The sequence below is a fragment of the Arvicola amphibius genome, chromosome 4, assembly GCF_903992535.2.
Source record: "Arvicola amphibius chromosome 4, mArvAmp1.2, whole genome shotgun sequence".
Taxonomy (NCBI): Eukaryota; Metazoa; Chordata; class Mammalia; order Rodentia; family Cricetidae; genus Arvicola; species Arvicola amphibius.
The window spans coordinates 26,273,489-26,283,900 of record NC_052050.1 but is presented as its reverse complement, the minus strand read 5'-3'; the positions used below and the strand labels follow the sequence as shown (position 1 = coordinate 26,283,900).

Sequence of the window (10,412 nt, the reverse complement as noted above, 5' to 3'; positions counted from 1 at the left end):
CTGTCACTTTGTTTTGGTAGGTGGACTTACAATGGATGGCTCTGAAGGGAAATTCCCAGCTCCCTTTTAAAGTCTCAAGTTAATTTACAGGCTAACAGCTGTTTTTATTGTGATTGGACCAGCCTCAGGAGGGGACTTGGAAACTTAAAAGACAAATGTGCCACACGAGGTAAGGTAGCCATTAAATGTGCGAATTTAATGCAAAGTTCATGCAAATGATAGGCAAACCTTGTATAAATATATAAAATCTTAGTTTGGAGTTTGCCAACAGCAATGGAATCTCATAAGACTTGAAAAGTACTGTTTTTAGATTAAACTAAATTAGTGCCTTTTGAAGTTAGGTCTTCTCATTCCCTCTAGAACTGCTTAGAGTTTGACACTACCCCCATATAAAGATTTCTTTAGTGTTTGAGTCCAGCCCGCATCCAGCCCCGCCCCCTGCACAGTCTGACATCACGTGGCATCATTTGCATACTACCTGGGACTGGGTGTGACGATCCTCCTCTTTGAGCCCTTTCATTGGCAGTGCCGGAGAACCTGCCCTATACCGGAAGGACCAATCGGCAGCCTTAAGGACGTTAAAAAAAAAAGAAAAGGAAAGGAAAGAAAAGCAGGAAGGTGGGATCTTGTGTTGATGGCTGACCATATGGACCAATCATCCTCGGAATAGAAGAGCCTCGCCGTAGATTGGTTAAGGGGCGGTACTGGAACTCTGTAAGCGAATTGGAACTCGGAGCTGAGGGGGCCGGTCCCCGCCCGCAGGGCACATAAGTAGCGGCCGCGGGGGTTGGGGGCTGTGTGGGGCTCGCCGTGGGTCTGAGGCTGCAGGTAGCCGGGTGGGCCATGTCCGGAGCCGCAGCGGGCGGCAGAGGCGGAGGTTCCTGGGGGCCGGGACGCGGAGGGGCGGGGGGTCTCCGGCGGGGATGCTCTCCACCGGCGCCCGCTGGCTCCCCCCGGGCCGGGCTGCAGCCACTCAGGGCTACAGTCCCCTTCCAGCTGCAGCAGCCGCACCAGCGCCGGGACGGGGGTGGCCGCGCAGGTGAGCCGGGTCGGAGTGGGTGCAGGGGCGAGGGTCTGGAGAGTACTGGGAGAAGTATGAAGAGGAAGTGGATGGGAGTTGAGGGAAGAGAAAAGGGGACGCGCAGAGTTCCGAGGACGGAGGGAGCAAGACGAGCAGCTGCGAACGTGGGGTGCAACTCTGGGAAGGAGGGGGCCTGGAGTCCGAGCCGGGAGGTGAGGGAAGGGACCTGGCAGATGGAAACTAGCTATGGGGGGCGTAACCGAAAAGTGGCCCGAAGCATTCTGCCCGGGGGGGGGGGGAGGGAGTGAGAAGTGCTGGGGTGGGTGCAAGGAGTATTGTGGGCTCCCTGAGCCGAGGGCTTGCTTCACTGGGAGCCGGTGGGCGCTAGACGCCTGCTCGGTGAGGGGGAGGGGCATGGAAGAGAGCCGGGTGGAGCCATGTGTTACTTCTCCAGCTTGAGTTTGGCCCCAGCGTCCCTTTCTATGGCTCTGGAGTTCCTTTCTCCACCACTTCACGTGCGCTTCCCTTTATGCCTCTTCCAAGAGCTGATTTGATCCCAGCCCGTTGGGATAAGTTAGTTTAACGGCTTTTACTGCGGTGCAAACGCACCTCTGTTCCCGATTTTCTACGTTCTTCCTAATGTAGCCCAGAAGTTGTATGTTCCCATATATTTGACCTGCTTAATATGGCTGTCTCATTCTAGTCATCCTGTGCGTGTGTGCTTGTGTACAGGAGTTGGGCAGTTTGCACCCTACCTCCCACCCCCTCCGAAGGTGGTTTTGTCGTGAGCGTTCCCAGCCAACGTGGCAGCGGAGTGCTTACAATCAAGTATGCTATGGCAAATACCCCACTTTCTGAACAGCGCCGAAGCAGTTTCTTAATAGCAGCTTGATGTGGTGGGTGTGGGGAAACGAGGGTGGAGCAAATTTAACCTTGCTTTCACACTGGAGGCTGCGATGGGACCCACAAATGCAGGCCCTTTGGAACGGAAAAGGAACCTACTTGCATGAGGAGGTTGGCAATAAGTTAAAAGTGAAGTTTGCATTTGATTCTCACCAGATGTGAAAGGATCATTGCACACTTCCTAAGCCTAAGTTTGTACCAAATGTACAAAAGTTATGTCCCTGCCATCTTAACATGACATTCTCTAAACCAGACTCTTAAGCTTTCTGGAGATTACTAAGCTTGGATGTTGCATGGCCCCTTCCTGAAGGTATTCTGTTACAAGAGTCTTGCTAAGTAGGATGGGATTCATCAGGTCTTTGAGGTAGAAAGCCAAGTCTATTTGTACCTCACTGTATATGTTAATATCACATCCTGGAACGCAGAACTTGGTCAAATCTGGTAGCAAGATGGTGACCAAGTAGTCAAAGTATGTGTAGAATCTGGTGGTGTAGAAGAAGGCAATGCCCAGACAAACTCATGCCTATCATCAGCTATAAAGCAAGCCACAAGACTACAAACCTGTTGGTTTTGTTTGGGCTTCCTTGAAACCCAGGGAAGTTAGAGCCGCAAGCACCAGAACCATCATCACTTGGTAGAAATCAACAGAAGCCTTGCCTGTGCTGTAGTTAGGAACTGTGTAGCAACCATTTTAAGAGCAGTTGTTTTGTGATTCCTGCAGAGCTGGCATTGAAAGAGAAGGCCCTGGTGGGTGCTGTGCAGAGGGGAGGAATGTGGGCTTGGAGGCTTGGGTTATTTACATGGCCTGCTCCTTTTGCAGATTCAGGGTCTCTATAAGGATACTGATGAAAACAGGAAACTAGAGGGCTGTGTAACTTGTCAGGTGACTTAGGGCAGATTGAATGGATTCCTACATTATGTATTTGGTTGGTCCATTGCTTCTCCACCTGTTAATATCCCAGAGGTATTAAATAGACATTTGCCTATGTGGGTAGGATTATCGTTAGGTTTTCAGTAGGTAGGAGAGAGAAAGGAAATAGTAGCCTGAGCCCATTGGTCTTTGTGGTCAAACATTAAAGGGGTTGGGGAGGGGCCCCTGGTCTTTGGCTAGGGGCGTTTTAGCCCTGTGCATGTTAGCCTCACCTTCATGTAATTTTCAGGTTGTTTCTATTCCTTCTATACCTTGAGATGTGACAGAAGTGTTTTCCTCTAGGCCACTAGGACATGTAACAGGGAATTCCTTGCTGCCATAGACCCTGAAAAGAATGATGTTAGTAGCCTGGGTTTTGAATACAGGCTCTTCCATTTACCAGCTGGTGTAGTCTTGAGGAAGTTTCTGAACTCCCTTTCTTCTGTGGGCAACAATCTCTATGTCATAAGAACTAAATAAGCTCATGAAGTGCTTAGGGTTTTCTGAGCTGTGCTGTGTTTCAAAAGCGCATGCTGCTGCTCTACATTGCTGCTCTGCATTGCTGCTCTGCGTTGCTGCTCTGCGTTGCTGCTCTTCTCCGCGCTGAGCTACTCTAAGAGCACTGCTGGGGAGAGTCCATTGCCTTTTCAGGCTTCAAAGAGCAAACCCACATTGGTCTGAAACCAGTGCTGCAAGTTTCAGAATTTCAGGGCCTCTTGCATTTTTATTCTGTCATCTTTTAAAATGAGCTTTCTAAACAGAGCTCGGAAACACAACAGTTTAAAAAGGCCTGCGAGCCAGGACTGGGTTTCAGGAACAATTAAGTGTCGTCACTGTTTCTGTTTCCCATCCCAAATGATGTAATACTCTGCCTGTGCAGTTATCTTGCACCGCACACCCTGCTGTGTTCTTGACAAGATAGATTAGGCCTTGTATAAAGGGTTATGGTGCAAAGAGTGGGTTTACCTTCTGTGACCATTCATCCAGAAGGGATGTCTTCATAAAGCGAGGAACGGCTTCATTTTTATGAGCTGGAGCTGGAAGAGCTATGAGAAAAATGAGGGCCAACTCTAAGAAAGCTAAGAGCCACTGGTGGGTAATTGAAACCCTCGATACAGTTCTTACTGCAATTGCCCCCTGAATTAAATTTTCTTTTGTGTCTGAAGCCAGTTTGAGGCTGCTAACTTTTGCGTTCTTCCAGAACCCATGATGATAAATAAAACAGGAGTAGGAAGTGAAGTTTTCTGGGTTCAGCTCTTACCTATCCTAAAAGTGTTTCAGCCTCCATATCCCTAGACTGGAAACAATCGCTTTGTGGTGCTAAACCCAGGGCTTTGTGCATGCCACACGAACACTACACATAGCCACATTTCCCATCCCATGAAGATAACACTTAATTAAACTTTTCCTAATTATTTCTCTAGCGAACCTGGGAAACCAGATGCTGCTTGGGGACCAATAAACTCCACCAAAACCTTCTTAAACCAGGAGTTGGTAATTATAGCCTGTAGGTTATGCCTGGCCCTGAGCCTGTTTTTGTAAATAAAGTTTTATTGGAACACAGCCACCCTCTTTGACGTTAGCTGTGTCTATTTTCACGCTGTCACTGGCAGAGTTTACTCATTGTACAGAAGTTCATCATTCCTTGTCTCGAACTGTACACTTGATTCTTACTCCAATGTAAGAATCAGTTTCAAGAGTGTATAATTTATGCTTCCTCAGAAAACCCTAAGGTAGAGTAAGGTAACAATCATATTTCAGGGGAAAAGGAACCATCTGTTTCTAGTCAGCCCTCAGTGTTTGTGGCAGATCAGCACGTGTGAGTACCAATTCCCCACCCCCGTGGTCAGGTGACATGTGTTCAGTAGACATAGCTCATTTGAATTTACACAAAAGCATAACTGTTAAGCAAATTTGTTCCCCCTCTTTCCTTATGGCCCCCTACCCTCAACCTAACAACTCACACTGCAGAGAACATAGTTTTAAAATTATGTGAAAATCACTTGAGACCTATCTCCTGTATTGAATTTTTTTTCATTACCTTTTAGTTCGCCATACAGATCATTGAGAACTAGCTGGTAGTAGTCACGGTTGCCCTAAAATACTAGATTCCCCAGAGGGACATCTAGTATTTATGATGAGTGGCTATTTCCTGAATATAAGGTGTCATTGTTATTAGGGATGTCATTGCTAATTATTTAATGCCTTTCCTTGTATTGTTTTGAAAACTTAGCCCTTGGAGGATGGGTGTTTAGATGGGTATGAAGCCACATCAAAGAGGTTGTGTATTAGAGGTTCTGTGAGAAGGTGCTCTTCAGACCGTTGTCCTTGTGGCCAGTGATGCCACAAACAGCTGGAAGTTTAAAATAGAGATGGAACTTTTCTCTGCTAAGGAGTCATCTTGGGGTACAGTTAGAATCCTTAAAGAACTGCAGTCATCCGCTTGTAACCTGTGATTGAGACAGCTTCTATTTGGGAAGCATTAATCCCTCAGGCTTTTCCTAGCCTGATACTGCTAGCTACTGTCTTCCATAGCTTTGCCAGGCCCAGTAATGGTCAGTAAGAAGCATATCTCTGAAGCACCTGACCCTTAAACAATTATCAGTAGTGATAACTTTCCTGAAGTCAGGGACTTCCAGTTTCTAGGATGCCATTAGCTGTGGTGATTGTCTGGGTACCCAAATGAGTGTGGGTCCATGCGTTCTGAGGTTTTTTTTTTTTTGTTTTTTTTTTTTTTTTTTTTTGATAGCACAATATTAGATAGTCTGAGGAGTCCTTATATAACGCAGTTAAGAGACCAGAGGAAGGGGGTGAAAACGTTGTGGGGTGTGGTGGTAAGTGGATATTGCTCTCTCTGGTTCCAGATATGGATTTCTAGGAAGGGTTACAAAAATTTCATAGTGATGTGAATTTGAGAGTTGTCAAAGCGGTTGGTGGGCTTAATAGCCAGGAGAATTCTCTGCCTGTGTTCTCTGCTGTAGTCAATGTGTTCTGAGTCATATAGGCCCACGCCAGTCCCTGATCTTAGTAGCACTGTTAGGAATTAAACAGCTGCCTCTAGGTTCTGACCAGTCTCACATTGAGTCTTTCTGCCAAAGGATTCAGACTTCGTGGTGTGGCATCCTCTTACAGGTCTGGTTTTGGAGTTTTTCTAGGTACTGTCACATGTGTCAAGCACTATTTGACACTAGCTTGTGTTCTGCCTGGGCTTACCTGGTCTTGCTCTTGTTCTATGAGCAGCATGGAGCCCTTTTGAGGGCTGAGAAGGTAAACCTGGTGGTTTTTTCCAATTTCATAGGACAAATGGATACCATATTTGTTACTCATTGCTGAGACAAAATACCTGGCCAAAAAGGAAGGGTTTATTTTGACTCATAGTCCAAGGATACAGTTCATCAGGACAGGGAAGACAGGAGAAGGGGCTGGAGCTTACATGACATCTGTGCTCGGGAAGCAGAGAGGGAAGAGTGCTGGTACTCAGCTCAGTTTCTCTTTAGGCAGTCCAAGGGATGGTGCCGCCCACATTTAGGGAGGTCTTCCACCTTAATTTAACTTAATACAGATCATACCCAGGGGCTTGTTTCTTCCATGACTCTATACCCTGACAAGGTAGCAATCACAATTAACTACACAGATGCCCAGAAGCAGTAAGTTAATTTAAGGAGTGTGGACAATCTCACGAAGGCATAGTCATTTCTGCCCTCCTCTGATACAGAATTTGTTCTTTCTTGTCTTAGAAAAGGGAGTAGAAGCCAAGGGTAGCAACTACTCTCAGCTTTCTCCTCTGCCTGAGTCGCAGCCTCACAGAGATTCCATTATTTGGTTTGCAGAGTATGAATTAACCAAACACTAGCCAAATCTATTCACTAGCCAAATCTATTCACATGGTCAGGTCAAAAACAAATCCTGGTCTCAGAGAGGGAAGAGTTGAGGATGCTATTTGAAGTCGTAAATGATCAGTGCTCCAGTTCCTCCTGCCATGTGGCAGTCTGGATGGGCTGTCATTCCTGGGCACAGCTGGCTGTGAACACGAAGCCTTCCAGCTCACAGTGCCCACTGGACATCCTGGCTTCTGGCACTTCGCTCTCTCCCTACAGTCGCAAGCAAGTCGAATACCTAGCTTTGGAGTCATGTAAATGGTTCTCCTTGGGGCTTAGTAAGCTTCAGTTGACTTTCCTGTGTGGGAGTACCACAGCCAATCAGGAGCAGCTTAAATGAACTTAAAAGAACACTATCAGGGTATTTCATAATAGGAAAAGTGCAGGTCCAGCCCTAGGGAAGCTGGAGCTGAAGTCTTGGCCCTGTTCAGGCACACAGGTCTGTGGGTTTGCTCAGGAGCCTTAGACAGCTGGCTCTGGGGGAGGGAGGATGGAGTGCCTTAGGCTTCACCCGCCTGCACATTAGCAGGTTAGGCTTCCAGCTCCCTATTAAAATGGGTGTGTGTGGAGGCCTGGGAAGACTCTTCTGGGGATTTGATTGCTCTCATGCATTTGGACCATGATTAAGAGTTGGGGGTGCATTCTATTGGAGGCTGCCAGAATGTGTCATCTTAAATGGTGGACAGTGTTTGGCAGAGCAGAGTTGTAAATTTAGGGTGCCTCCCCTCTGACCATAGCTCCCTATCTGCTAAATGTTAGGCAGCTTTTTCCAGGGAACCATTTTGTTAGGGCACAGGTTAGTGTACTACCAGCTCTGCCACCTGAATCCCTTATGATCAGAAGTGACAGCCCTCAGGAGAGCATTGAAGTGTTAAGACCAAAGGTGGGCTATGACACAGAGCTTTAAAAGCAGGTGCTAGCACATCCACACGTAAATGCATTATAGATGCAAGCTGGAGAAAGTGCAGAATGAAGGAGTATTCGGTGTGTGGTGGGCTAATTAGAGACCTACTGGCTTTTGAATAGGTTTTCTTTTCTTTTAAATTGGCCAAGTATTTTCTCTAAAGTTAAATTAGGTTTTATGGTCGTCTATCCTTTCTCTTTCAAAAGTGACATTTTTAGAGCCTGGGATGTATCATAGTGGTAGAGCATGTGCTTTGCGTGTGCAAAGTTTTGGTCTATCCCCATTACCACACACGCACACGCACGCATGCACGCACGCACACACACATGTGCCATTGCTATAGGCATTATCCCCATCACCACACACACACACACACACACAAACACGCGCGCGCACACACACACACACACACACACAGAGAAAATGCCATTACTATAGACTTAACTTCTCAGCAGTTCTCAAATCCTGTAGTTCCTTTTACCCCGTCCTGGAAATTGTGTGCTTGTCTCTTTAAGAGGTAGGTACCTCGTGTTTCAAGTTCAAGTACAGTGGAACTCACCCTGCAGCTTGAACAGATTTGAGTGCTTTTGCTAAGGGAGGGCCAAGGCAGATGGGGAGTGTCATGCTCAATAAATACTTGTTGGATTGAGTTGCTGAAAAGGCAGTGGAGTGGAGAAGGGAGCCACACCTCCCCCAGGCTCGCTTGTAATGGCTTTTCCCACTTCTAGTCCCCATACACTGTTCCCCTCTATCGTAGCTCTCCAGCTACTTGCAGGACAACCTGCCCACTCCACAAAGCATTAGTGTTCTCTCTTTAAATCATTGGTCTCCTTTTCATCCTGGTTTTTGGGCTTCAAGCCCAGCTGGTGGCAAAGATGTTGCATTTCCATGGAAGTCATTGCTACTGTAGGTTCTCTTCCCAAAACATTTAATGTGGGGGGAGAGGGGATAAATCACCAGGTTGATCCATGGATGGAAATAGACAATGTGTAGGATTTTGCTATAGTTTTGTTTAAAGTCTGAACTACTTAGCTTTTGTCTTAGAAAGAGGTGTAGTTGATGGGCCAAGGAGACTGAGAGGAGTCCCCAGTGTCCATTCTTGCTAGATAGACCAGTACCAATTTTTTTGGTATTGCTGTACTGTACAGCAAGGAAAAGCAGGATTGCAAAATGAGTCGGTGACTTTTTAGGCCAGACAGCAGAATTATTAGTTGGACCCTAGGATGGCTTTCCCAAGTGTGATCAGGTGGAAAGTCCCCTCCCCCATGCCAGGCACCATCCTATAACATCAGGTATTGCTGTTCCCTTACCCGGCTAACGTGGAGAAATACAGGAAAGCGGTGTTCATAATCATTGTTCAAACTCTGGACATTTAGACGTATCCAGTCTGTGTCCCTGTTGCCAACCATGGCTCTGGTGACTTAGACGAAAAGGTTTAATAAACCTGCCCAGCTGGGTGTGACTGAACAGCATGAACATGAGATTAGAAGAGTTGGAGCTCTTTTCCCTTCTTCCCCCTCTCCCTCCTCCCCCCCTTCCTCTCTCTGCCCTCCTCCACACTCCCTCCACTTTAGACTTCTCTGAGCCTGTTTGTTCGCCCACGTGGCTCTGAGAGAACAACCCTGGATAACACGCGTGTTCCCTGCCCCACAGCTGCAGGCACAGAAACCTGTCATACCACCCCAGGTTGGGGATCACCTGCTTAACTCATGCCCATTAGCTAGGTCCCAGGAGATGGGGAGGTGCTGGATAGCACGCATGACAGAGGGGATGCAGCCAGAGGTCTTTTACAGTAAATACAACAGAGTGTGGATGGAGAGGGGAGAAAGGGACTGTGGGAGCCACATCCTCGGAGACAAGCACCTCTTAGCCTGAGGGAAGCGTATGGACGCTTTCTCAGTGGAACTGTCGCGAGAGTCGTTTTGTCTTCCCAGCATAAAAGTAATAAAGGGCTGTTTCCATAGTAAGAGCCCGAGAATCCCAAGTCTGAAAGGCCCCAGATTCACCTGTATTGTTCCAAGAACTTGAGACATGAATAGCTTTGACAGTATTCATTTGTTTGTCTCCTGCTGCTCATAGTTGGTACTCCAACGTATTGCGTTTGCTTTCACTGCGTCCTGCTGGTGAGGGTTTGCAGACTGGAAAACTGAGACCCAGCAAAGAAATAACGTGCCCACAACCATGTGATTGACAAAACCTTTTTGCTTGATTAAGCAAAGGTCTCTTCCCGCACATGGAAGTGTGCCATGAACTTGGTCCCGCATGGCATCCCCACTCCTGCCGAGCACATCTCCAGCTTTTGCTTCCCTTTAGTTTGTATGTCTGTATTCCAGGCTCAGAGTGCACCTGATAAACTGATTAGAAGAGAACTGGCGATGGGCGCAAAGATAAGTCTTTCTTCAGCATCCCAGGGTGATCACACCATGGGCTTTCCACACCTTGACCTTGTCCCGGGAGCTGTGGATTGGTAGATAATGGGACGATGGCGGCAAGTACAACACTGCGTGCGTGATGTGGTGGTGCCTTTTGCGTGTTTCTGGCTGGTGTGAGATTTGCCATTGCCATCTGGAATGAGTAGCTCACCAGGGACAGGTGGGGAGCTGAGGCAGACTGATGTCTCTGCCTCTGTGGAGTCATGGTTGTGGGTACTGATTGGCAGTTGTATGCCTAGACGGTTGTCTTTCTATTGTGTGACTGTGTGAAACCATTAGAAGCACCTGGGGGGAAATGTGGTCGTGCGTTCCTATAGAAGGGGGTGGGCACAAGTGGCCTTGTGCCATGAAAACAGCTTAGTCC

General features: G+C 47.4%; 1 protein-coding gene across 1 annotated transcript in view; it reads left to right on the top strand.

The window, feature by feature from the left end:
• Window positions 1–843: 843 nt before the first annotated feature.
• Fam117a (family with sequence similarity 117 member A) overlaps window positions 844–10,412 on the top strand; it is a 44,704-nt gene continuing 35,135 nt past the window's right edge. Inside the window, exon 1 of the mRNA XM_038328584.1 lies at window positions 844–1,039. Within this exon, the coding sequence (XP_038184512.1) occupies window positions 844–1,039 (196 nt within the window). The remainder of the gene's footprint in view (window positions 1,040–10,412) is intronic.